General features: G+C 47.4%; 3 protein-coding genes and 1 long non-coding RNA gene across 7 annotated transcripts in view; 3 read left to right on the forward strand and 1 right to left on the reverse strand.

The window, feature by feature from the left end:
* Window positions 1-768: 768 nt before the first annotated feature.
* Window positions 769-3,906, forward strand: APOA5 (apolipoprotein A5). Of its 2 annotated transcripts, none has more exons than XM_036081935.2 (4): window positions 769-854; window positions 1,398-1,449; window positions 1,546-1,657; window positions 2,176-3,906. In XM_036081935.2, exons 2-4 carry the CDS (start codon window positions 1,410-1,412, stop codon window positions 3,125-3,127), a joined length of 1,104 nt encoding a protein of 367 aa, XP_035937828.1. In that variant the 5' UTR covers window positions 769-854; window positions 1,398-1,409; the 3' UTR covers window positions 3,128-3,906. The 2 variants fall into 2 exon arrangements, with proteins under 2 accessions (XP_035937828.1, XP_035937826.1); XM_036081933.2 differs by lacking the exon at window positions 769-854 and adding an exon at window positions 918-1,054.
* A 1,289-nt stretch (window positions 3,907-5,195) lies between these two features.
* On the forward strand, window positions 5,196-13,635 carry ZPR1 (ZPR1 zinc finger). The gene is made up of 14 exons (XM_036081931.2): window positions 5,196-5,414; window positions 5,570-5,731; window positions 6,124-6,214; window positions 6,589-6,659; window positions 7,319-7,405; window positions 7,559-7,681; window positions 8,262-8,312; window positions 8,473-8,539; window positions 8,941-9,011; window positions 9,741-9,830; window positions 10,313-10,423; window positions 11,080-11,166; window positions 12,301-12,366; window positions 13,062-13,635. Exons 1-14 carry the CDS (start codon window positions 5,244-5,246, stop codon window positions 13,194-13,196), a joined length of 1,383 nt encoding a protein of 460 aa, XP_035937824.1. The 5' UTR covers window positions 5,196-5,243; the 3' UTR covers window positions 13,197-13,635.
* A 1,058-nt stretch (window positions 13,636-14,693) lies between these two features.
* On the reverse strand, window positions 14,694-15,746 carry LOC118529168 (uncharacterized). 2 transcript variants are annotated; one of them, XR_013442604.1, is made up of 2 exons: window positions 15,429-15,565; window positions 14,694-14,927 (listed from the first exon to the last, which is right to left on the reverse strand). It is a non-coding gene; the product is annotated as an uncharacterized LOC118529168 (long non-coding RNA). The 2 variants fall into 2 exon arrangements; XR_013442605.1 differs by lacking the exon at window positions 15,429-15,565 and adding an exon at window positions 15,614-15,746 and having other exon boundaries at window positions 14,811-14,927.
* The window catches only part of BUD13 (BUD13 spliceosome associated protein), a 28,836-nt gene continuing 16,825 nt past the window's right edge, over window positions 14,922-26,932 (forward strand). Inside the window, exons 1-4 of one of the 2 annotated variants that reach the window (XM_036081928.1) lie at window positions 14,922-15,925; window positions 17,839-17,932; window positions 21,933-22,017; window positions 24,811-25,722. In XM_036081928.1, coding sequence (XP_035937821.1) covers window positions 15,555-15,925; window positions 17,839-17,932; window positions 21,933-22,017; window positions 24,811-25,722 — 1,462 coding nt within the window. In that variant the 5' untranslated portion in view covers window positions 14,922-15,554. Of the gene's footprint in view, window positions 15,926-15,948; window positions 16,848-17,838; window positions 17,933-21,932; window positions 22,018-24,810; window positions 25,723-26,932 lie in introns of those variants that run through there. The other variant, XM_036081930.2, reaches the window with a different exon arrangement.

Here is a 26,932-nt window from a genome sequence, read left to right on the forward strand (position 1 = left end):
CTTTGGCAGAGACACCCGTCCGAGGCTATGCACGTGATCAAGATGGGAAACAAACACAGCTGTGATGTGACTGGTAGTGGAAATGGAAGACAGGGGACTGATTCAGGATACATTCAGGAGTAAAAATCAGGATTTCCTGAATGTATGTTTAAGTACATGGAGTGGGCGTGTCATCAAGGGTCCGGGCTCTTGGGCTTCCCCTCCTCAGAGGCCCTGGGGGTGCAGTTCAGCTTTTCCCGTGGGAAGAATCCTCCTCTTGCTCCAATTCTTTGGGCCCAGAGTCCCTGGCCCTGATGCCTCTCACGGCCTTCACCCTGTCACATCTGACTTCCCTGAGTTCCTGGATTATTTCATAAAGTGGAAGATGGGAGCACCCTTAACCCTATAAATGCTGGCTCTTCCCAGGCTGCCTGAGGGGCCTGTAGTGAAGCTGTCAAGAGCTGCTCAGGTTCAGGCTGGCCCCTGGACCCTGTCCCTGTCTGGCGAGGGCACGGTGCCTCTGGGCTAAGAGCAGGGCCCTCAGCAGATAGGCTTTCCTCTGTTGGTGGGCCAGCCAGCTGCTAAGTGGGAAGGGTGAAGCTCAAGGGGCTTGGGGGGAACTGGGTAAGGAGTTTAGATTACTCCTTGATAATCTTTCCAGGCAGGACCTTTCTGCTGAAGCAGCCCCCTGATACCAGGGCGCTCATTAACCCTCTGGGTGCCAGGGAAGGGCAGGAGGTGAGCCTTGGGGAGGCAGCTGAGGTCAGCCTTCTTTGAACCTCCACGTGGTATTTACTCAGGGCAATTGTTGCCAGAGGCCCAGGCCCCTGGAGTATAAAGCCGAATGTCTGCTCTTTGTGCCCAGAACTGAGCAGGTGAGCGGGTGCTGGGTAGAGGGGTGCGGGTCAGATTCCTCAGGGAGGGGATTGCAGGGGTCTCAGCAGAGAGCTCTTGGGCTTCTTGGGGTGGGAACTAAGAACTAAGGACATCCTCTTGGAGCACTTTGGCAGAGTTGCTTCTTCTCCCTTGGGATCCCTCAGCTTTCCCAGTTGCTGAGTGGGAGGCAGGAAGAGAGGTGAGCAAGGGAGTGATGGCAGAAGCGGCCAAAGGAGCTGGTCATGGGGTCTCGGGAGGGTGGTGGGGGAAACTCTACAAAGCAGTTTGAGCTCCACACTCCATATGTGTGATCCAGGTGAAAAAGCCCCCCTCTCCCCAAAACACCCTGTCCCTCCCAGCCATGCTCACCTAGATCAGTCCTCATCAGCCCGGCAGCCCTGTGCTCCGCATATCTCAGGGAAAGGTTAACAGATTTTGGGCAGGTTGGCCCTGGAGCAGGGCCCCCTGGGGCAAAACTGGGAGATGTCCTTCCTTTGCTTCTTCACCTTAACCGGGCCTCGGTTCGCCTTCTTCCTGAGTAGACAACAGCAAGCATGGTTGCAGTTCTGACCTGGGCTCTGGCTCTGCTCTCAGGTGGGTCTCCAGCCCTGACTTCAATGCGGAGGTGTGGGTGGAGGCTGGACTGAGGGGGGGAGACCCAGCCTCTAACCACCCCATCCCTCTCCACAGCATTTGCAACTGCCCAGACACAGAAAGGCTTCTGGGACTACTTCAGCCAGAGCAGCGGGGACAAAAGCAAGGTGGCACGGGTCCAGCAGCAGAAGCTGACATGGGAAACCACGTGAGTGGCTAGGACAAGGGGTGTGGGTGCAGGGAGGAGACAGCCGAGCAGAGCAGTGGGGTGGTGTGCGGCCTCTGATTCCTCAACCTCCATAGTCCTCACTGGGACAGAGGAACAGAGTTGTGCTAGTTTTGCCTCATGCCTGGCCTTCCTGGGCTGTGCAGCCCCCTCTGCTCACAGCAGCACCCCCACCTCCACCCTGATCTGCTGCCCCCCTGCGCACTGAGGTGTGGGACCTGGGAGCCGTGGAGGGGACCCCCACCGTGCCCCCAGAATGAAAGGACACTGTGAGAGTCCAGATGCATCTGTGTTTCCTTGGGCAGTGTTGGTCTGGATTTGCACGTGCCATGTGTTTGTACTTGTGTGTGAGGAGTTGTGTGGTTGGCCCGCAGCTAGGACTAGAGCCCTGGACTAGAGCCACCGCCCTGCATCCTTGGTTTCCCCCAGATCAGTGAGTGATGTCTCTGGTGATGGTGGGGCCAGCAGTACGATGGTCTGGATGTCTGTCCCTTCCCCAGGAGCCTGAAAGACAGCCTTGAGCAAGACCTCAGCAATATGGACAAGTTCCTGGAAAAGCTGGGCCCTCTCAGTGGGCAGGGGAGGGAGCCTCCCGGGCTCGCACACGACCCCGAGGGCATGCGGCAGCAGCTGCAGGACGAACTGGCGGAGGTGAGGGCGCGCCTGGAGCCCTACATGGCCGAGGCGCACCAGCAAGTGGGCTGGAATCTGGAGGGCCTGCGGCGGCAGCTGAAGCCCTACACCGTGGAGCTGATGGAGCAGGTGGCGCGGCGCGTTCAGGAGCTGCAGGAGCAGCTGCGCGTGGTCGGCGAGGGCACCAAGGCCCAGCTGCTGGGCGGCGTGGACGAGGCGCGGGGCCTGCTGCAGGAGCTGCAGACCCGCGTGGTGCAGCACACCGGCCGCGTCCGGGAGCTCTTCCACCCCTACGCCCAGCGCCTGGTGACCGGCATCGGGCGCCACGTGCAGGAGCTGCACCGCAGCGTGGCCCCGCACGCCGCCGCCAGCTCCGCGCGCCTCAGCCGCTGCGTGCAGACGCTCTCGCGCAAGCTCACGCTCAAGGCCGAGGCTCTGCACGCGCGCATCCAGCAGAACCTGGACCAGCTGCGGGAAGAGCTCAGCGCTTTTGCCGGCGCCGGCGCTGGCGGCGCGGAGGAAGGGGCCAACCCCGACCCCCAGATGCTGTCCCAGGAGGTGCGCCAGCGACTCCAGGCTTTCCGCCACGACACCTTCCTGCAGATCGCCGACTTCACCCGTGCCATTGACCAGGAGACCGAGGAGGTCCAGCTGCAGCTGGCGCCGCCCCCGCCAGGTCACAGTGCCTTCGCCCCAGAGTTTCTCCAAGCTGACAGCAGCGAGGCCCGGAGCAAGCTGCAGGCCCGTCTGGAAGACCTGTGGGAAGACATCAACGACAGCCTCCATGACGGTGGTCTCAGCCATCTAGAAGAGCCCTGAGGGTCTACTGATCCAGGCTCACTTCTCGGCTCCTTGGCTGAGCCCAGGATCTGAGCCCCTGGCGTGGCTCAGTCCTTGACAGTGGCCTGTTGGGCAGAGGGTGGAGGGCCCTGCACAGGATAGGCGAGGCCACCAAAGGGACTGTTGTCCCTGGCATATCCAGCCTCCTGCGATTCCCCCATCCGGATGCATTACACTCACCAGGCTTTGCAAACCCAGCTTCCCGTGTTCATTTGGGAATCCTCATGAGTTGCTCCATTCCGGGATGGTGGGAGTGGGGAGGGAGAGAGGCACTTTATGTGCAGGTAATTATGTGCAGTGCAAGCCTGTTGCCATGGTGCTGGAAGCCTGTGCCTCTTTTTCCCCCGGGGCTTGACTCTGATCACTTCTGGCCGCCTGGTGGCCACTGCTACAGCTGCTCTATGGGAGAGGAGCTCTTTTCTCCCCAGGGCCGCCATGACAGCTTCTGTTGGGGGAAGAGAAGGGAGAAGGGAAGAAAATATGATAAGAGCGTGTGAAGGCGTGTGCATATATCTCTGCTGGCTCTGATGCTGGTGGGTGCAAATGGTGGGGGTTGGGATGGGAAGGAGCAGAGCCTGCATTTCCTTACATCGCTCTACATCTAAACAGCTGACCAAGCCCTCCAAACTGTGGGGGCTTCTTAAAGCCTCGGGGGAAGCATACTGTATGTACTGTCCATCTGGGACCCCTCACTTCTGACTCCCTGGCTGAAGCCTAGACTTCTGACTCATAAAATAGAGGCATATGGTGGAAGATTATTTGCCTGGTGTGACCCTTATTGGAGCCATGTCTGAAAGCAGTGGCCTCACCGCTATCCCCAAAGCACACCCATCACTCATTCCAGTCCCTCAACGCTCTGTCTCAGGGACCCTCTCCCAATCCAGGTCTGCCAGAGGGTCCTGGCTCTGGCTAGACTCTGCCTTAGATGACAGCTGTCTGTCATGCCTGGGTGTGGGCCTGGCTTAGAGACCCTTCCTCTGCACCTGCATTGCTCATCAACCTTATCACAGGGCAGTGTGCCTGAAGTGCAGACTCCTGAGGTGGCCTGTCTCCTTTGTTCCTGCGGTTCCAGATTTTGAATGGCCTCCTCATGATTGACCCTCTTCTTGAGAACTCCAAATCTTAAACTCCACAATTCCCCATATACAGACTCACTTGGGGGCGACAGAGGTCTTCATAGATCCCCCTAGGAACTGTGAAATTGGGGATGGGTGAAGTTGGGGGGAGGGAGAGGAAAGGGTAAATACACCCTGTCCAGCACCTTTGGAAGGTCCTGTCCAGCACCCTTTCCTCCGCTCGCAGCCTGCTCCACACAGGGTTCTCAGCACCCCATATGAATCTGGCCTAATCATGCCTGCAGGCTGGATCTCTTCCCTGACACCCTAGATTTAGCAACTGAACTGGGTGAGAGGTGCCCAGGGAGAGGAGATACTGGAAAGGAAAGTTTACCACAAAAAGAGGTGTTTTTGTTGTTGTTAGGAAACTGTGAGGGGTGAGTCAGCTGGGGTTTGATGTGCTGGGGATGTGGGGGTGGGAGTAAAAATGAGGGCTGTGTATTTGAGGCTGGAATTTGGGCACTTGCTTATGAGGGCAGAAATAAAGAGTGAGAACAGAAAGGGAGAGAATGCTTGAGGGACTGAGGGAGGGGGATCAACAGCCGAAGCAATGTCTGGCCCAACAGTGGATGGGAACCTGAACCGGGGTCGGAGCGGACCTCCTCAGGGGTACGAGGGACAAGCCAAGCCCCTTGCCATCAAGTGTCTTGTAGTCAGATTTATGGACCAATGGTTAGAACCCTGTAGAATGGAGCTATTGTGAAGAAGCGAAACAGTGCCCTGGGTCTGAGAGGACGTTCTGGGGGAAGTAACGCCTGAACTGAGGTGCAGGCAAAGCTTGAATCAGGCTGGCTTTCGAAGTCTGGACCACAGAATCCCAGCAATGCGGAAACCTTGTCAGACACAGTTCTCCAGGGCCCAGAGTCTGCGGCCTCTTTAAGAAAGGGCGGGGCGGCAGCTGGTGGAAGTGCCGGAGGAAGGGGTGGGGCCACGAGAGGAGCGGAAGCCGGAAGTGGAGGCATGCTCTGCGCGTGTTGACCATGGCGGTCAGCGGGCCTGTGGAGCCAGGGCCCCCGGCGGCTGCTGCCGCCCCCTCGCCCGCCGCGGCCCGGGATCCAGCCCCCGAGCACTTGTTCCGGCCTTTCAGCGCCGAGGACGAAGAGCAGCAGCCCACCGAGATCGAGTCGCTGTGTATGAACTGTTACTGCAATGTAAGGCGGGCCCCGGCCCGGGGCGGCGGGAGGTTGGGCCGAAGTGGGGTGGGCGACCCGTCCAGGTGGGCCCAGTTGGGGACCCGGAGGCGACGCACGCCCCGGGGTCAGTAGACGGGGAACTGGGGCTTCCTAGCTGCTTTCTGCTTCCACAGGGCACGACGCGCCTCCTGCTCACCAAGATCCCTTTCTTCAGAGAAATAATTGTGAGCTCCTTTTCCTGTGAGCATTGTGGCTGGAGCAACACGGAGATCCAGTCGGCCGGCAGGATCCAGGATCAGGGAGTGCGCTACACTTTGACCGTCAGGGCCCAGGAGGTGAGAGGACCCCAGAGCAGTCTAGCGTCCTCTAGAAGGCTTGGGGACCGGAGTCAGAGCTCTCGTGCGACCTCGAATAAATACTCCTATGTGCCCAAGCCTCAGTTTCCTCCTTCCTAAAGTGGGGTTGATGCTGTCAGATGCTCAGGTGAGATAAGGCTTGTGAAAGTGCTTTGTAATTACATTTTATCAGAGGGAATCGGATGAGCAGTACTTGTTTTCAGTAGTCCTCTCGCTGTTTGGGCAGCTGGCTTCAGAGGTGTCCTGTTCGGCAGGAGTAGTCTGTACCCCCTGGAATGGAGAGAGAGAGAAACTGCTAGGCTGGGGTCTGGTATTTCCTGAGAAGCTGTACTGCTGACCTCTCTGGACTGAAAGTTTTTCTTTCTGCCCAGGACATGAACAGAGAAGTGGTGAAAACGGACTCTGCCACCACAAGGATCCCGGAGCTGGATTTTGAAATTCCTGCTTTCAGTCAGAAGGGAGGTAGGTGTAAGGTCAGGGTATTTGGGCTGTTCATGCCTGGCTGCAATCTTACTTTCTTGCAAAAACCTGGGTGCCAGGTCTGGTGGCTAGTGTATGGGTTTGGCCATGTTATCACTGTGACCTTCCTTGGTTCAACGTAAACAGAAAGCTTAGATAAAACAGCTTGAGACAGTAGATTGTGTCAGTAAGGCTGTAATGTGTTTATTAGAGAGTCTTAGCGTCACTGTTATTAGAGTTGAATGGAGCCTTGTTCCAGGCCTCCTCATTTTATAGTTGAAATCAAAGCCCAGGGAGCTCCAAGTGAATTGCTCAGAGTCATACAGGCACTTGATAGCATAGTCAAGACTCACGTGTCTTTTGTTCCTATTCACTAGCTCTGACCACTGTTGAAGGACTGATCAGCCGTGCTGTCTCTGGCCTGGAGCAGGATCAGCCCGCACGAAGGGTGAGTTGGGATTTTCTGATTGCAGCAGCTCAAGGCATAACGACCAATCTATGTCTGAAGAGAGTGTTCAGCCTCTTGTGTAGCTGAGCCGTCTCTGAATGTTGGAGAACTTTTGAGGGACACACGGTGATGCTGTCGCTGCCAGGATGTTGCCCATGTTCTGTCTCCCATCCTTTCCACTTCCCTTTCCCCAGTGTATGTTCAGACCTTCTGTCAGACAGGCAGTATAACATTATCTCTGAAGAGCCTTTCCTAATGCCCTTGGATTTATCTATACTTCCTGAGTGTTCCATTGTACCATATATTTATTATGACAGAAGTAATATAATTACATATTTAGTCATTTGTCTTCCTAACTGGCTGGGGAGCCCCATGAGAGGACTCTGGTTTATTTACTGTTGTGTCTCTAACCTGGCATGAGAGCCTGGCCGAAATGGTTGAATGGTGAGAAAATGAAGCTCATTTGGCACAACCCATGAACTTCAAACTTATTTACTATATTTATTGTGAAGTCTGAGTCTCTCTGTTCCTACTTAGACTGAGACAGGTGGTGACTTTCTGGTGGAAGTGACGTGGACATGACAGGTAGTAGGGGCATAAAGTCTATCACCAGGGCTGGGGAGCCCCATGACTATCTTTTTACTATCTTTTCCTATCAGGCAAATGAAGAAGCCATAGCTGAAAGAATTGATGAGTTTATTGTCAAACTGAAAGAGCTAAAGCGAGTGGCCTCTCCTTTCACTCTGGTGAGTATTGAGGAACTCTAGGTGCTAGATTTAGGGGCGGAGAGACCCTTAAGACTGGGATTTTTCCACTGTGGTGCCCAAGAGGTCTGATGGTAGGCGGAGGATCATATGTGATTTCTTGTTGTAATTACTCCTTCTTCGCCCATCTGTCAGATCATTGATGATCCCTCAGGGAACAGCTTTGTGGAAAACCCCCATGCTCCCCAGAAAGATCATGCCCTCGTGATCACACACTATAATCGGACTCTACAGCAGGAAGAGATGCTGGGGCTCCAGGTAAGTAGACCGAAGAAGCCAGAAGACTGCTCTGGCATTATCTTGCTTTCTGGATTGCTTGGAATCAGTGGAATCTTATTTTGTTGTTGCCACCCTGTGTACCCTATCTCTGCATGTTTGTGCATCTCCTCTAGCTCCTATCAAGACTTAGGATAAACTTTTTTTTTTTTTAAAGATTTTATTTATTTATTGGACAGAGAGAGACACAGCGAGAGAGGGAACACAAGCAGGGGGAGTGGGAGAGGGAGAAGCAGGCTTTCCGCTGAGCAGGGAGCCCAATGCGGGGCTTGATCCCAGAACCCTGGGATCATGACCTGAGCCAAAGGCAGACGCTTAATGACTGAGCCACCCAGGTGCCCCAGGACTTAAGATAAACTTTACAATAAAAGTTGGCAGTGGCTGTGATCCTATCTTAAGCTCTGGTCTTCTTGGATTCGGGCTTTGCTTCCTACTATCTCTGTTAAACCCATGAGGTGGCACCTGATACAAGCAAACCAGAGTCTTCTCTCACTCCAAGGCAGGCTTTTGGGGAGGCTGAGGTATATGTGCCAACGTATGACTTGTATTTCTGCGATGCTAGGCTGAGGCACCACCAGAAGAGAAGCCAGAAGAGGAGGATCTCAGAAACCAAGTGAGTCTGTTGGCTGCTGTGGAGGAAGGAACAGCTGTGGGCAGAGACTGACGCTGCTCAGTCTCTCTTCCTCACCATCAGCACAGGCAACCACCAGCATACCAGCTGAATGTCTGGAGCCTGAGCAGGTCTCACCCTGCGTCCCCGTGTTGTGTTCCAGGTGCTGCAGTTCAACACAAACTGTCCAGAATGCAGTGCTCCGGCTCAGACCAACATGAAGCTAGTTCGTATCTTTTCTCAGGCAGTTGGGTTGCTCTTCATCTGACTCGGGCATGAAGATTGTATGCAGGCTGCGGAGTACTCCCTTCAAGGAAAGCGCAGTGATGAGGAAGGTGTTGCCTTTGATGAGACTGTGTACATTGGCTTTTGGGTTCAAAGGGAGAATTAGGCTCTGGTTTCTAGGGTCCTGTGTTTGGCTTGAGTCATGTCTTCCAATATTTGTGAACAAGGATTGCCATGGGTTGCAACCTTGCCCTCTTCTGGAGAACTATCTGAGTTAGGCTGCTTCTTGTGATTTCTTTCCTATAATCCTAGGACTAGCAACTGTACTTTCAGGGTTTGGGTTTGTTCTTCCCCAGAAGGTGGTCTTGCTCTCCTGGAAGCAAATTTCCTTACCTCCGTCTTCCAGAAATCCCCCACTTTAAGGAGGTTATCATCATGGCTACCAACTGCGAGAACTGCGGCCATCGGACCAATGAGGTGGGTGGGCTCCATTGTTTGGGAAGATGACTAAGGTGAGGGTAACCCCTGTTTAACTTTGATCCTTCCTAAATCTGCTTTGGGATGAGGTGGGAGGAAGCTGGGTCTTTCTCTTGGATGTAGTGCAGGGTGAGGAGCCCTTGAAGGAACTGGGAATTAGTGAAGTAAAATTAGAGATACCATAACTCATTTAAGACATTAAAGATTGGTATATGGAAGAGGGAGGTGCCCCCCCCCCCCTTTTTTTTGAGACTCTCTGTTTGATTTACCTGTCAGAGGATTGGAAGTGTGGGGATGCGGATTTTGACTCTAATAAAAAACTTTCTGGATCTCTCTGTAAATAGAACGGGTTGCCTTGGAGGGTTGTAAATTACCTTTCCCCGAGTGTATTCAAGCATACACTGTTTAAATTCTGAACCCAGAATATTATAAGGTGCATCTATGTGTCGGATGCAGTTGGAAGTCCCTTTCAACCACAAGAGTCAGTTTTTTAAAAAAGGTAAATTCAGAGTTTGTTGGCAATTTGGGAAAAGTTTTGGCAGGCTCTTGGCCAGCTCTTCGTTTCTGGTTTGGGTGACCTGCTGCCACTGTTGGTTTAGAAGGCTCTGTCTTTGGTAGCTGTAAGGGGGCCTGATTGGAGGTGTAAGCCCATCCTCTGAGGTCTCCCTGACACCAGGTGAGGATCAGAATCTTCTCTGCTGCTGTTCCTGACTACTGTTGTCTGTGCAGGTGAAATCTGGAGGAGCAATAGAGCCCTTGGGTACCAAGATCACCTTCCATATCACAGATCCTTTAGATCTGACCAGAGATGTGCTCAAGGTAACACCATGCTTGGAAAAGTGTCTGTCTTCCTCACATGGGCTGTCTCTATGTAGGGGAAATTGTCTTTTTAAAATTATATTCTGGAGTTGTGGGGTACCTCCTTACTTCCCTGGGTTTCAGGATAGCAGAGTTAATCCATGATAGGAAGTACACATTCAGAAGGTGACCCAAAAACTCTCTGATGACTTGGCAGCTTTTGCCTCCAGTGTCTGTAAGGGCCCTTGTCTCTGGCCTCTAATGACAGGATATCTGGCAGCTTGGAGCCATGACTCAGAATGTCCCTTTATTAGGTTGATTCCATTTCTGTGGTTCACATGGATAGGAATGAGCGTAGCTTTAGCTGGAGAGTCCGAGAAGACTGGGGCAGCTGACTTTTTCCCCAAACTGTCAGCAGTGGTATTAATTTGGCATGAGAATTCGGGTTAGCTTTCTCGAAGAGACTCCTGATCTAAAGCTTAATTTGATCTCTCATCTCCCAGTCTGAGACGTGTAGTGTGGAAATCCCAGAGCTGGAATTTGAACTGGGAATGGCCATCCTCGGGGGCAAGTTCACAACACTGGAGGGGCTACTGAAAGACATCCAGGAACTGGTGAGTGGCTTGAGTGTAGTGCACGGCTGCTTCAGCAATGTGGCTGTGGGGAAGGGGCTAGAAGGCCTCACAGGGCCTAGTGTTTGGAGCTGTTAACTGGGTATTTCTTTGCCTTAAAGCTGATTTGAAAGATTTAAATAGTATTTTGGATTGTGAAGATAAGTTTATGGGAAATTCTGAATGGAAACTCCAGTCCTGCCTCTGGGACAATGTAGATACTTTGTGGTTTTTGGGTAAGCCACTTATTTCACTGTAAAATGAGGGGAGGGGGGTCGTTCCAGCCCCTGAAACTCCCCAGCATATATATTTGTGTGTTGACTTAGCCCATATATTTGTTTTCTTGAATAATTTCACTTAATTGATTCCCAGTTGTCAGGCATTTTGTCCTTTGTAAATTACACTTTACTTTGCATTTCTTCTTCAAATGAGAACTAGAGTTCCCCCGGAAGGACATTTTTATAGTTTTTGTTTTATATTGCCAGTTGTCATCTTGGCAGATTAATCTCTGTGCTCTTAGCAGTGGTCACCTAGGTCAGAAAGGTGGTGTGGAGACTGAGCTTCCCTGGCTGGGCACCCTCCTGCCATTTCCCACCAGCTTTATGGTCAAACCTAAGAAACAGCCAGTATTTTAGCAATTTGGATGCCGTTTATTGCAGGTGACCAAGAACCCTTTCACACTGGGTGACAGTTCCAATCCTGGCCAGATGGAGAAACTGCAGGAGTTTAGCCGGAAGTTAGACCAGGTGAGATGATTCTGGCCCTTCAGTACTTGTGGTCCTGGGGTGCCAGTGGGCAAGAGGCCACCTGCCCTGTCCTGCCACCTTCTGAACATCTAACCAACATTGGGGATTCCCCTGGTTTCTGATATCCCATGTCCTCTTTCTTGGTTTTCTCCCTTATGTTGTGGGAGTCTCTTCTCTAGTAGTTTCAGTTGGGTTTTTCATTTCCACTGACTTCTTTTCCAAGAGCTTTTTTTTTGGTCTTTGAGTACTCTCCCTCCTTCCTTTGCTAAATAGCATCCTGTTGTTTTAAGGATGTGGTATTTTTTTTTCTCTTGAGAATGTTAATGTTGGTTTTTCTTTTTTTTGATGTTTTATTTTCCTTGCATAGTTTCCATTTCCTTTTAAGTTGTTTTTTTGTTTGCTTCGGTTGTTTTGGTTTTTTTTGCTTGTTTTTGTTTTTCCATTTAACTTTCTGTCTTTCAGGGTTGGGGCTTTGCTCACATGTCTTGATAGTCATGGATTGTCAATTTAAAAGTAGAGGACTGAAACACGGGAGTGGAGCTGAATCTTACGTCGGGCTCATTGTAGGGGGATTTAGCTTAGCCATTTTGTGGAGGTAACCCCAGTGCCAGAGTCCTTAGGTTTTTCCTCTTGGGCTGCTCAGATTCCCATCAGCGGGTGTTCTGTTTCCTGGCCTGAGGAGGAGGACTTGGCTGCTGGTGTTCTGAGAGCTGTGTGTGGGAAAAGAGCTGGCTGTGTATGTCTGTTTACAATAACAACACGTTCACTTAACCTCCTGTCCTTGCTGCCTTTCCCTCCACCCTCAACTGGGCGGGCGCCCCCTAGGCCTTAGCCAGCAGTGGTGGGGGCCTCTCCACGGATTCCTGCAGTTTTCTGCTGGGGTGGGGAAAGGGCATTTGTTGGCCTGTGTGCAATGGAGAGGGGGTGGGGATGTCAGGTTGCTTCTTAAGTAGGTTTCATATGGTCCTTATTTTAGGTCTTCTTCACTCAACTTTGAGAGGTACCTCATTTCAACAGTTTTTGAAACTTTTGGGGTTTCTGCCATGTAAATTGGGTTGGTCCTTGTCTGGCAGACACAGCCCCTTCCTACCATGAGCTATGTAAAATTTATGTGCTGTGTTCTCCCTCCTTTAGATCCTTCAGGGTGACATGAAGGCCCACTTTATTATGAATGATCCAGCAGGAAACAGCTACCTTCAGGTACAGAAGACCTTTCCTGATAGTGCACGGAGATATATTTTCTGACCTTTGAATATGTGTTATTTCTCCAGAAACTGGAGACTTGATTCTGAATGAACTGCTCTTTATGAAGAAACTTTAGAATTTGAAACATAAGGAAGTATAGAGGGAGGTGGGAGGGATTATAAGTGTGTCGAGAGGGGAAAAAAGTTACTCCTAGACTCTTCCTCTCTCTAGTCCAGCTCTTGTCCCCAGCAATGGAGTTGTCATTTTGAAAATCTAATTGTGGAGTGAGGAGAAATGGTGCCTTGTCCAGAGGCTGAAATAGGAAACTGGAGAGGCTTTCAGCTGACTGGGGAGATATTCTGGTGATTTATAATAACTTTAACATTTATTGGGCAGTTATTATTGGTCAGGCAAAACTGTTTAAGGTCTCTCTGTGATTAAGACTATCATAAGGTGCAATTAGGAAGTTTTTTAGGCAGACTGTTCCCTAATTCTGCCTAGGGCTGGACGGTCCCATTCCTGGGACTCTGTTGGGCTCTATTTCTGCTTTCCAGTTGAGCCTAGCTATGGGGAATTGGAGGCCTTTAGAATAAAAAACATTAAGTTTTTGAGAAAGTGGGAGTTGGAAGCCACCTCCTGGTGGTGGTGGTGGGGGAGGGGGCAGGTAGCTGGGTGGCACAGGCACTGATTGTCTGTCCTTGGCCTTGCAGAATTTGTATGCACCTGAAGATGATCCTCAGATGAAGGTGGAGCATTATAAGCGCACATTTGACCAAAACGAGGAGCTAGGGCTCAATGACATGAAGACAGAGGGCTATGAGACAGGCCTGGCCCCACAGCGGTAGTGACGGGTAGTTCCCGAGCCAGCCTCCAGTGCTGCTTAGACTGAAGGGTTATTACTGTCGGGAAAGGCTGGGGGTATCCTCAGCCCCCATGTGGTCTGAGAGATGTGGGCAGTTTTGTGAACGGTTTGTGATGGAAGTGCAAGCCTGTTTACTTGACTGTATTTTGGAGGTTTTGAATTGGCCTGGGAAGAAACCCAGAAATGAACCATGGGGCATGTCATTATCTCTTTTTTTCCTATCACCTCTTTACCCTCCCTCCACATAATGCTCTCTCTGGGGTTGGAACTCTGAAGATGGAAGACAGCTACATCTGGAGTTTGGGAGTTGGCTGGGGAATATAAAATACTGGCTTTCAACAGGAAAAGAGTCTTCTGAGGGAGGGAGTCCAGCACAGGAGAAGCAGCTCTCATTAAAGTGATGGCTTTCCATCAGGACTGGCCTCTGAATTCACTCTTTCCTTATTTGATACCATGCTAGTAGAATTCAACCTCCTGAATAAATTTTCCCCAATGTAGTCAATTTGGGGATCGGAGCTGGCATTTCATTCATTCCTTCAGTAGATATTTGAGTGCTTACTTTGTGCCAGGTACACCACAGAACTGAACAAAATAAAGCCCTTGTTCATGGAATTTAAAGTGAACTTTTGAGGTCAAATCCATAGTTCCTGCACTTGCTTTATTAGATGCAGCTAACAAGTAGAGGGCAAAGCTCAGTGCCACCCTATGAGGTACACAGGGTTGGGATCTGAGCGTGGGTCTTTTTTTTTTTTTTAAGATTTTGTTTATTTGACAGAGCGAGCACAAGTAGGCAGAGTGGCAGGCAGAGGGAGAGGGAGAAGCAGGCTCTCCGCTGAGCAGGGAGCGGGATGTGGGACTTGATCCCAGGACCCCAGGATCATGACCTGAGCCGAAGGCAGCCGCTTAACCGACTGAGCCACCCAGGCACCCCCTGAGCGTGGGTCTTGTCAGGCCAAGGTTGGGTGTTGCTTTGAAAGGGGAGTGGTGGAACTCAAGACAAATGGGCAGGAGATGGGTTGATGGGGCTGAGAGGGTACTGGTAATGTTCATTGGAGCAGAAAGATGAGGTTTTCAAATGCCTGCTGACAGCAGGGTAGTAGAGGCAGGGCTTTGGAGTTCAGTTTGAGACCCACCAAAGTGGACTGGAAACCAACACAGGGTTGTGTCTGGAGGACCTCTGGGGCCCTCCAGCTAGTGAAGCCCTGTATCAGTCCAGTGTCCCCACAAGCCCTCAGAGACCCAACCCAGTCTGCTTTCCTTCCTGGGCCTGAGCTCGACCAGTCAGGATAACCCAGAGGTTGAAAGTTCATGGGTCAGGGCTGTAACATCCTCACCTGTTTTAATATATATAAATTTTTTTTGTTCTTTTTTTAATTATGTTAATCACCATACATTACATCATTAGTTTTTGATGTAGTGTTCATGATTCATTGTTTGCCATATAACACCCAGTGCTATATAAATATTTTTTGAGCACGTATTAAATTCTGAGCATTTATAAAGTATAACAAGCCTTCTTGACTAATATGCTTTCAAACAGTGGCAAAAATGTAACATGTTGAGATACGGGACATATTCGATCTCATATTTTATTTCACAAACTTCGTTTTTACCTCTTGAACTTCACTTTGCTAGCTGCTGCTTCCAAGGGTCCCGTTTTGGCTGTGTGAAGTTGGGTGACTTCCTTCACCTCTCCAAGCTTTGGTTTTCTCATCTGTAAAACACGATAATAAAACCACTTGAGAATTTTAATAGTTAAATGAGGTAATTCACGTAAAACTCTTCATGTTCACAAGAAGAAAAGTAGTGTCTCTGCCCTCCGCCTCCCCGCCCTCCAAAACTTGAGAATTAGAATTCAACCTCTCTTGCTTCCCTGTTTTTTGAAAATAGAGCCAGGTCCTTTTCATTGGAAAGATCCTAGGCAAAAGGTAGCTAGGGGCTACCTATTCCATCAAACGTGGGAAAGTTCACAGGTTAGAAACCATATTTTTTCATAGTAATTACATTGGGTTTGCAATTCCTGATTTCCTCTCTTGAATGGTACTTAGCCTATTAGAGCAGTTTCTACCCCCCAACCTAAACACATACGAATACAAATAACTGGTATATACTGTGCGCCAGACGCTGTTCTAAGCACTTCACGCAGTAAAAGTATCATTCCTCGCAAGCATTGAGTTAGGTACCATTATACTCCACAGTTTGTTAAATAACTTGCCCAAGGTCCTACAGGTAGGAACTTTCGAGCCCGGACTCAAGCTTAGATACACTGTCACTCCAGAACCCACGTTCTTGAGGACATTGGTGCTTCTGGAGCTGCATCATAAGCTGGAGGGGTAGATAGATGGACAAACAAAACGTGTTTGGGCCGGCAGAGGGACGCGCAGTGGGCGCAGGACGTACGCGCACTCCTCGCGAGCCTGCAAAAGCGCGCTCCTGTCGGCCCGGGGCAGTTCCCACCGCTCTTCGCCACTTCCGGTCCCGGCCCCGCCTCTTCGGGTCCCCGCCGTGCGTTTCGCGTTCAAGAATTTTGTCCCCAGCGCCGAGCCGTCTCCCCGCCTTCACCGCTGCCATGGCGGCAGCTCCGCCGCTCTCCAAGGCCGAGTATCTGAAGCGTTACTTGTCTGGGGCAGGTGCCGGCGTCGACGGGGGCCCTGACTCCGGTCGCAAGCGTCGCAGAAAGCGGCCGAAGCCCGGCGGGGCCGGCGGGAAGGGGTGAGTTGGTTCTGGCGGGGCGGGGCCTGCGGCGGCTCACCGCCCCTCTCCTCCCCAGCTCCGCCCTCGGCCGGCGCTTCCGCTCTCCGCGCCGCCCGCCCGGCTCCTCACGGGGCTCGTCTGGAGCCCGGCTCAGGCGCCCCGCGCCGCTGGGCCGTATCTTCGCCTTCTCAAGCCGGCTCTAACTTTCATTACTCTTTTCCCGCCTTTGTAGCGTTCCGTCCTCTCCCGTAGAGAATGACTGTCGTGCCCTGAGAATAATGGGAGCTCACCCAAAGCCTCCGTGTTTGGATATTTAGGGCCCAGAACCTGTCTGTGGGGTTCAGCAATCCTAGGGACTCTGGTCCTGAGTCAGAGACCTATGCTTACTTCCCGTCACTCTTAATAGTGATGCTGTTAACAATAATAACCAACATTTGTGGTTCTTGTCATGCATCAGATGCCGTTCTAAGTACTTCAGACGTGTATGATTTTAAGCTTCATAATACTACCACGAAGTTGGTGGTGGTGTTATCCCCGTTTTTCGAATGAGAAAACTTTGTAGCCCAGTGTACTGGGTTGAATAGTGCCCCTCTCACCATTCATGTCCACCCAGAACCTCAGAATGTGACTTTCTTTGGAAATAGTGCCTTTGCAGATATAATTAGTTAAGATGCGGTCACAGTGGATTAGGATGGGCGCTAAATCCAATATGACTGGTGTCCTTTTAAGAGGAGGGAAATTTGGACACAAACAGACATTGGGGAAGAACCACCATGTGAAGACGGAGGCTGAGACTGGACTGGATTTCCGCTGCCACTAGCCAGAGTATGCCTGGGGCTACCAGAAATTGGAAGAGTCAAGGAAATATCCTCTCCTAGAGCCTTCCCAGCGGGCCTTGCCTTGCAGACGCCTGGATTTCAGACTTGAAGCCTCTAGAACTGTGAGAGAATATGTTTCTGTTGTAAGCCCCGCAGTTTGTGGTACTTTGTTAGGCAGCGCTGGGGAACTATACCCCCAGTTTCAAAGAACAAGGCCATTTCCTTTCCTGGTTTGGTTCTTGCCCATTCTTGCTTTCTGTCTTCCTGCCCTTCAACCTGTGTAGATTCTTTGGAGACAGTGCCATGTAGTGAAAATAGCTTGAGCTTTGGAGTAATGCTGGTCAGAGTTTGAGTCTTAGCTGTGCCACTTTGTGGGCTCTGTGGCCTTGGGCAAGATATTTCATCTAAGACTGTTGCCACATCTTTAAAATGAGAGTAATAATGATATCACTTTATGCTTATGATTAGAGATGTATAAAGTGATAATGGTTTTTCAACTATTCACATCAGGGCAGTCATTGTTAATTGTTTGGACTCATCCATAGTTTATGTAACAAACATTTATTGAATACGTACTTCTTATGCCAGTTACTTCAGGGTGTTGAGGATATCACTGTGAATGAGAAGGCATAGTCCCTATTCTGGTGGACCTTGTAGTTAAATGGGCATACAGGCTTTACACATCTAATTACACAACCAATTGATTTATTTTCTTTGTGAATAATACAATGAAAGTATCCCATGCATGCATAAGAGGGGTTGAGGGAGGTAAGGGGAGAAGCTCAAGGAAGTTAAATATAAGCTAGGACTCTTAAGAATCTTAAGAGTTTCCCATTAAAGAAAGAAGAGTAGGTCAGGCAGAGGGAAGGAACTGAATATGTGAAAACAGATGTGGTAAGGAATTTGCTCATTCCAGACACCAAAAGATGGCCAGCAAGGTAGTGAACGGTGGAGGCGGTGGTACAAGGTGAAGGTCGCCTTCTAGGCAAAGACTGGACCTTGTAGAATCTTGTAGGATTTTGAGCTTTATCCTAAAATCCATAGATAAAGTGTTTGTAGTCTGTTATCCAGGAATGGTTCTTCCTTTTTTATCTATCTATTTTTCACATTTAGAATGCGGATTGTGGATGATGATGTGAGCTGGACATCTATTTCCACCACTAAACCGGAAAAGGAGGAAGAAGATGATGATGGAGATTTGCCTGTGGTATGTATCTTTTGAGGCTGTGAGGACTTCTCAATCTTGATTCCCAGTACAGGGTAGATTTATACATATATGTTGAGGGCAGTGACACTTTTCAAAGAGCTGTTTTAAAGTAGTCTTCTTTGATGATGCCTATAGACTGTTTTCTTCGTTTATGGAGGGCCTCATTAGCCTAGAAATGGGAACTAATCCCAGAGAGACAGGACTTCTAATTGTAATGTTTACAATTAGCCATGGTTCAATTTATTGATATGTACCTTAAAAACAGTGTTCAGCTTCAATTAAAGGAAACTTTTTATTTGTTCCTTTTATTCATTGATTCAACCGGTTTAAAATTGTATACTTTTGTTTAAGTACTGTAGATATGTAGGTTAATAAAACCTGGTGTCTGTACTTTAGAGACCATACTCTAAATGGGAGACTGAATTTCAAATTTCAACACTGTGATAAATGGTGGAGAGACATTTCACACATGTACCAAGTACTATTAGAGCACTGGGGAGGTAGCACGTTTTTTTATTCCACTGGGAAATTTTTTTTTTAAGATTTTATTTATTTATTTGAGAGAGAGAGAACACACACACATAAGTCGGGGCAGGGGTGAGGGCAGAGGAAGAGGGAGAACAGACTCCCAGCTGAGCAGGGAGCTCTACGACAGGACCCAACCCAGGACCATGGCATCATGACCTGAGCCCACTGAGCCACCCAGGTGCCCCCCACTGGGAAATTCTATTAAGGATGTAAATACCCGAACTGAGTTTTGAAGGACCAGTAAGAACCAAGTGGGCAAAAGCATAGGCAAATAATCTTGCATTGGTTCTGTCATGGAAACCTTGCTGAGAAATATGGTGAAAAGGAGAGCTGTTGATAGGCTGTATTGCACTAAAAGGTGGTAAAAATGAATTCCAGATGAGTATATTCAATGTTAGTCCCCAGGATATTCTGTAGTACATCTTTTTTTTTTTTTAAGATTTTATTTATTTATTTGACACAGAGAGAGAGAGAGCACAAGTAGGCAGAGCAGCAGGCAGAGGGAGAGGGAGAAGCAGACTCCCCGCCGTGCAGGGATCTGGACGTGGGGCTCGATCCCAGGACCTTGGGATCATGACCTGAGCCGAAGGCAGCTGCTTAACCGACTGAACCACTCAGGTGCCCCTATGGTACATCTTTTAAGAGAAAGTTTATTAGTAATTAGAAGGGAAATAGTGGGGCGCCTGGCTGGCTAAGTCGGTGGAGCATGAGGCTCTTGATCTCGGGGTTGGGTTTGAGCCCCACATTGGGTTTAGAGATTACGTTAAAAAAAGGGCGGGGGGGCACCTGGGTGGCTCAGTCAGTTAAGCATCTGCTTTTAGCTCAGGTCATGACCCCAGGGTCCTGGGTTCTAGCCCTGCATAGGGCTCCCTGCTCAGCAAGGGAGTCTGCTTCTCTCTCTTCCTCTCCCTCTGCCCCTGCTTGTGTGCTGTCTCTCTTGCTCTCTCCCAAATAAATAAAATCTTAAAAAAAAAAAAAAAAGGAAGAAGGGAAATAGTGATCCTAAGGGGCCAATTAATTTGAGTCAGATCCAGTTACTTAACCTAATTAATGTTTACAACATTTGTTTTTTTTATGTTATAAAAGCAATACATATTTATTGTAGAATACTTGGAATTACAAGGTTTAAAATTTTGAAAAAAATATAATAATCACTTACCCTGTGACTGTCCAGAGGTAATAACTGCTAACATTTGGAGGCATATGTCTTTAATTTGTAGATTATACATACTTGTATTTTATTTATTTTTTAAATATAATCGGATCATACTGAACATATGGTTCTGGAACCTGCTCTTTCATTTAATAATATGTTGTGACTACTTTAGTAAGATTTTAAAATACTCTTTGAGGACATGACTTTTAATGGTTGCAGTGGTAATTCATTATATATATTAATTTAACCTGTCCTTTTACTGTATGTATGGGTGGTTTTCTGTTTTAAAATATAATGCTTTGAAAAACATCTTGTAGAGAAATCATTGTGGAAATCTGTTTATTTCTTTATTCCTATCAAATGAAATTAATAGGTTAGAAAGTACGGTCCTTTTGAGCTGTATTGCCATATTGCTTTCCAAAACATGGTACCAATTTATACTCTCCCTAGAGTTGTTTGAGAATGCCATTTTTCCCATTTCTTCATTAATACTAGAGAATTATTTACAACAACAAAAGCAATAGGTTCAAACCTGGGTCGGTTTGGCAGGTGAACAGTGGTATCCAGTTTCTTTGAAAAATAGTGAATAGGTTTTTTTCATATGTTTATTGGGCATTTGTATTTTATGATTTTTTTTGGCATTTTTTCCATTGTTTAGAAAATTGGGACTTTTTAATTTTTTTATTGATTTATTTGATATTTATGCAAATAAGAATATATTACTTGTTTTACTGTCATAGGTATTTTTTTATTATTTGCCTTTTCATTTTTAAGTTTTTGACATTTAAAAATTTTAATTTTTATATAATCAAGTTTATTAATTTTCCTTTATAATACTGTCTTCTGCTCTTATGATTGCCTCAAAACCTGAACAAGGGAGGTGTTAGCCCCACTGCTCTCTACACTGGTTAAAGCAGATCTTGATTATTGAATTCAAATGTAACTGCAAGACCACCACCACCACCAGTAATAATGGCAAAATAATTAGAACAGCACAATACCAGTGGCAGCACAGGAATAATGGGTATAATTTATTGAGCATTACCATGTACCAAGCTGCTTAGCTTACATGATTTATCTCGTTGAATCCTCATAGAACCTTGAGTCCTCCTTCCACAAATGAGGAAATTGAGGTTTAGAGAAAATAATTTGCTAAAGGCTACACAAGTATTAAGTGGCAGAGCTGGTGATTTAGATCTCAGTTTATCTTGCTTGAATTCAAGCCTGTGCTTTCCTATCTCAAAACTAGGTTCCTTGAGGAATGATAGTAGGCTCTTGGGAACAGAAAAATAGAGGTGAATTATGACCTGGGTTTGGATTACGGTTCTGCCACTTGCTAGCTTGTGACATTGAGAAATCTATTTAACTTCTCTGAGTCATAGTTTGTTCTTTATTAGTGTTGAACCTTTGTTTGGAGGGCTGTTTTGAGGATTGAGTGAGATAATGTAAATAAAGCCCAAACACAGTGCCTGGCATGTGGTTGCTACTCTGTAACTAGAATTTATTATGCCAATTGTTTTTGAAAGTCTGTTATGTGGAAAGAGGATCAATTGCGTTGGAGTCAGAACTAGAGTTAATGGAAAGAAGCTATAGGAAGGTAGGTACAGGTCCAATAAAACTAAAGACTTTCTAGCACTGCCCCCAAATACAGTGGACTGTCTTGTAACATAATGAGTTCACTGCCAGTAAATTGGTTCCCTGTCAGGGAGGGACTGGGTGAGTGATAATTTATCAAGGATACAAGACGATTCCAGATTTGTTTGGGAATTTGGATGATATGAAATGTGTTTTTATCCCTTAAAGATTCTGTGATTCTGCGTACTTCTTAATGACTTCTTTTGGTTGGATTTAAGAAAACCTATCATTGTGATTACCTATAACAACAGAGGTTTCATAATGAGCCTGAAGCCCTTGAGGAGTGATAGGCATGACAGGGAGCCTGCCTGTATTTTCACTCTGAATGTAAAAGTAAAAAGGTAAAAGGAATTTAGCTTTTAGCTTATCCGTGGCAGTTGTGTACCTGGCGGGTTGATAAAGAAGGTTTGTAATGAAGAAATTCACCTTTGGAGGAAAATTGATTAGTCAGAGAAAGATCTATAATTAAACTATCCAGGGACAATCAGATAAACATCTCATGGGGCAAACAGAACTGAGGACCACTACATGTTTCTGCATGCTTCTTCATGGCTATTTTGGACTTACGTGTGCCATGTACATTAGGAATGGGAATGGTCATAGCTTTAGGTTCTTGAAAAAACAGTGTTCCTTGCCCGGATCCTGTGGATTTTCTCAACACAAGTGTCCTTACTCCGACAGGTGGCTGAATTCGTGGATGAGCGGCCGGAAGAGGTAAAGCAGATGGAAGCCTTTCGTTCCAGTGCCAAATGGAAGCTCCTGGGAGGTTAGTTTCAACAATGGATAAATCTAAATTTCCCATATATAGGGGAGGCCTTTTTTTCTTCTCTATACTTTTCTTTTAGAGAAATGCATAGTTTGTTTTAGCGTGTCCTTGATCCTGAAAAATACAGTGTGAAAAAGAATTCAGAACTTCTTCAGAGGTAGCAAGACATGGGAACTGAGAGACCAAGTATCCCATTTTCTCTTAGGGTTACTGAAGTCAGGAAGTGACTTATTTGGGGACCTTGCAGTAACCACTCCCCTCAGGCCCAAATAGAGGGGCACTTAATACATAGACAGGGCTTTGGAGGAGTAAATCTTTCTTTGTTCTTCCTTTAAATATTGGTATTTTGCAGTGCATTATCCTCCACTTGCCCACTCTATACCCTCTCCCTAGGCTAATAATTTAACTCCCTTTTTAAAAATTTTTTGTTTTTGAGGATTGGATAAAGGGCATTTGTTTGTCACGTTTGAGCAGAGATAAGCCCTGTTCTTTTTTTTTTTTTTTTTTTTTAAGATTTTATTTATTTAGGGGTGCCTGGGTGGCTCAGTCATTAAGTGTCTGCCTTCGGCTTGGGTCGTGATTCCTGGGTTCTGGGATTGAGCCCTGCATCGGGCTCCCTGCTCAGCGGGAAGCCTGCTTCTCCCTCTCCCTCTGCCCCTGCTTCTCTCTCTGTCAAATAAATAAAATGACACAGCGCGAGAGGGAACAAAAGCAGGGGGAGTGGGAGAGGGAGAAGCAGGCTTCCCACTGAGCAGAGAGCCCAACGTGGGACTTGATCCCAGGACCCAGGGATCACGACCTGAGCCAAAGGCAGACACTTAATGACTGAGCCACCCAGGCACCTCTAGACAAGCCATATTCTTATTTGTCTTGGTTTTTCCCCTGCCTGGCATAAACAGAGATCTTCTGGATAGCCATTTAACTCCAGTTTACTCTTGACACATGTTCCTTTTTCATACATGAAAGGTAGAAGAATTAACTCCTAAACAGGTTTGTTCTTTCTGTGTTACACTTTTGCTTACGTTAATTACCCTACAATTCTGATAAGAAAAAAATGCATAACCAAAGTGACAGTTGGCTATAGGTTAGTGATCACTATTGCCTCAGTTAACTTTTCAGTACGTTATTGTTATATTTTATGAATAAAAAGTTTATTATCAGTATGTACTCTTTTATCAGAATCTTGTTTACTCTTACTATTTTCTGCCTTATCTGTGGTTGTGTTTCCAGTCTTTTCCATAGTCCTTTTTTCAGAGAGAATCTTCTGGTCTCCATATTATAGGTCTAGGAAGTGATACCAAACTGCCCACACCCCCTTGCCCCCCTCCCCCCAGGTAATTCTTTTTCTTCACTTTCACTGCTCCATCCCCATTTGTCACTGGAAATATCCTCACTGGTCTTTGATCCTTACTTCCTTTTTATAAATATCATGTAATTTATCAATGGCATGGATTAGATTTGCTGTCAGGTCTCCCACAGATATCAGTACTCTTCTGTGAGTGGTGATTCCAGTCAGATAGGACTGTTCTCCAAAGTAAAGGAGTTGACTTGGTTTAATTCATCCACTTAGCAATTACTCATTGGGCCCTACCCAGCATTTATTTGTATTGGGGCCATGGAGCTCAATGACAAGAAACAGAGGGAGAGGAGAAACTGGATTTTGGAAATGTCCTGAGTTGCTGTAAACATTTCATTCTCTTAGACCTTTGAAAACTAGAAGTTTCAAACTCTTTCCTCAATTACCTATTTTAAAAGATCGCACATGGACTCTGGAGTCCGATGGATCTGGACTGGATCCCCCACTACTCCACCACATATTAGCAGTATGACTTAATCTTTCTCAGTATCAACTTCTTCATCTATAAAATGGAGATAACAATATTTGTCTTTCAGGCTTGTTGTGAGAATTAAGTGTGGGAATCTATATAAACCACTGGCTTGTAGTAGGTGATTAGGAAATGCTGATCCCTCTTTTTATCTGGTGATCTCCCCCCAGTAAGGAGTACAGGGATGTGGATTAAATAGTTCACAGTATTTCACTTTGATGTGGCACAGGCTTAGTCACTTTGCCTTTTCAAAGAAGAGTGAATATGAACTGTGTGTTATCTAGTCTGAATATCAGTAGGAGCCTCTGGGAGTTCTGCACAGACATGGTTTTAGGAATAGCATCGGATTGACAGCTAGAGGATCAGGGTGTTAGCTTATCTCTTTATCTTAGTGGCTGTGACTTTCGTTAAGAAATCACTCATCTTGGGCGCCTGGGTGGCTCAGTTGGTTAAGCGACTGCCTTCGGCTCAGGTCATGATCCTGGAGTCCCGGGATCGAGTCCCGCATCGGGCTCCCTGCTCAGCAGGGAGTCTGCTTCTCCCTCTGACCCTCCCCCCTCTCATGTGCGCTCTCTCTCTCTCTCAAATAAATAAATAAAAAATAAATAAAAATAAAAAAAGAACTGTAAAATTTAAAAAAAAAAAAAAGAAATCACTCATCTTGGAGCCTCTATTTTTGTGTCTGTGAAACAAGGATACCTGCCCAGCTGGTATAATACAGTACCATATTATACCAGCCCAAGGTATAATATGAAAAATACATTTAAATGGCTTGTTAGGCAGATACAAGAGGTTATCTTTAAGGTATTCAAGAGTGCTGGTTTACTGCCCCTAAGCAGAAGAGCTGTGCAGATGGGATTTCTGAGTAGTTTTGACATGTATGTTGCCAGGGCATCTTTTGAAACTTTGAGTACCAGGGGTGAATAGAGCACCTGTGGGGATGTAACTCTTTGCCCTTTGTGTTTAGGCCACAGTGAAGATCTGCCCTCACACAGACACTTCCGTCATGACTCCCCGGATTCATCTCCCCCCAGGAGGGTCCGTCACGACACCCCAGATTCGTCGCCCCCCAGGAGGGTCCGTCACGACACCCCGGATTCATCTCCCCCCAGGAGGGTCCGTCACGACACCCCAGATTCATCTCCCCCCAGGAGGGTCCGTCACGACACCCCGGATTCATCGCCCCCCAGGAGGGTCCGTCACGACACCCCGGATTCATCTCCCCCCAGGAGGGTCCGTCACGACACCCCGGATTCCTCTCCCCCAAGGAGAGTCCGTCATGACACCCCAGATTCATCCCCCCCCAGGAGGGTCCGTCATGACACCCCGGATTCATCTCCTCGCAGGAGGGTCCGTCATGATACCCCAGATTCCTCTCCCCCAAGGAGGGTCCGTCATGACACCCCAGACCCATCTCCTCCCAGGAGGGCCTGTCATACTTCTCTGGATCCTTCTCCCCTCAGGAAGCCTCATCGTCACTCTTCAGGTGTGTCTTCTAGGAAAGCCCATCACAACACACCAGATCCATCTCTTCCTAGGAGGGCCCATCACAATTCCTCAGATAGCTCTGTTCCCAGAAGGGCCCGAAATAGCTCCCCTGACACATCTCGACCTAGAAGGACTCTTGACTCCTTGGACACATCACAGCTCAGGAGGGCCCGTCATGACTCCCCTGATTTGGCTGCTAATGTCCCTCATTCACTGCCCAGAACCAAAAGCAGTAAAGCCCCAGAAAGAGCCTCTAGCAAAATTTCTCCACACTGGAAGGGGCCGGGACCATCTCATGCATCACTCCCAAAGAACAGCAAGTATGAGTATGCCTCCGACCTCTCTCCTCCACGAAAAAAGCAAGCAAAATCCCGTAAGCATGATTCTAAAGGTAAGCATTTGATTGCCCATGAGAGGGACTTACCCCCTAGGTGCTTTCTTTTGGACCTTTTACTTGTGGTCTTTAGAAATGAGAATGGTATTTTTTGGAGAAGTTTTAAACACTGTAGGGAAATGGGGAGAGGTTGGGCTGAGGAGAGTTAAAATTTACCATGGCAAGGAGGACATTTTTACATATTTTTGTTTTTTCTCCCCACCCCATATGAAAATACTACATGTCTGATGTAGAAATTTCAGAGTGTATAGAGATGCATAAAGAAGTAGAAGAAAGGTTATACAAAATTCTGTCATTCAGAGCCATTCACTCTTAGTGTTGTGGCTAGTGGTCTTTTAGGCTTTTTTCTGTTCACTTTTTATGTAGTTAAGCTCTTACTATGTAGTGTATACATGTTGTATGTATAATCTTGCCTGGTTTTTTCACTTACCGTTATCTTCCCTGTGTCATAAAAACATCTCTTTGTCTATATGATCTTTATTAATGTTCCGTTACATAAATGTGCTTAACCATTTCCCTAATACTGCATATTTTAGGTTATTTATAAATTTTTGCTTTTATAATTTTAAAATAAGCCATGTACATAAATTGTTGCCCCATTCTGGATTATTTCCTTATCTACTTTTAGATAGATTTCCTGGTAATTTAAGTACATCTAGATATGTTTCCTAGGAAACTAAGTAGAAATTGACTTATTGGGTAAGAGGGATGTATATTTTTAAGACTGTTGATACCCATTGCAGATTGCCTTTTTGAGAGTTGATTTGTGATGTTTCTGTCTATAACTCAGGCCTATGCAGTGAGATTTGTTTACTCAGTCTTTGTCCCTACGTACTATTTTCATTTTTTTTTAAGGATTTTATTTATCTGAGAGAGAGAGAGAACCCAGAGCATGAATGGGGGGAGGGGCAGAGGGAGAGGGAGAAGCAGACTTCTCCTGACACGGGGCTGAGCAGGGAGCCTTAGTGAGCCGAAGGCAGATGTTTAACCGACTGAGCCACCCAGGTATATTCTAGGTAATTTTTTAACTTTTGCCACAACACTGAGATCTGAGCGCAAGTTGTTTTGCCCATTCTATGCTCAGATAAATATGACATAGGTGAGTATGTTGAGGTCTCACATGCTAGTCACAGTCACTAGTAGTAACTTGGGAATAGAACCCCATATCCTGCCTGTTGGTTTTAAGAGTTGTCCCTGACTCTGCTCT

The sequence above is a fragment of the Halichoerus grypus genome, chromosome 11, assembly GCF_964656455.1.
Source record: "Halichoerus grypus chromosome 11, mHalGry1.hap1.1, whole genome shotgun sequence".
In the NCBI taxonomy this organism is placed as follows: domain Eukaryota; kingdom Metazoa; phylum Chordata; class Mammalia; order Carnivora; family Phocidae; genus Halichoerus; species Halichoerus grypus.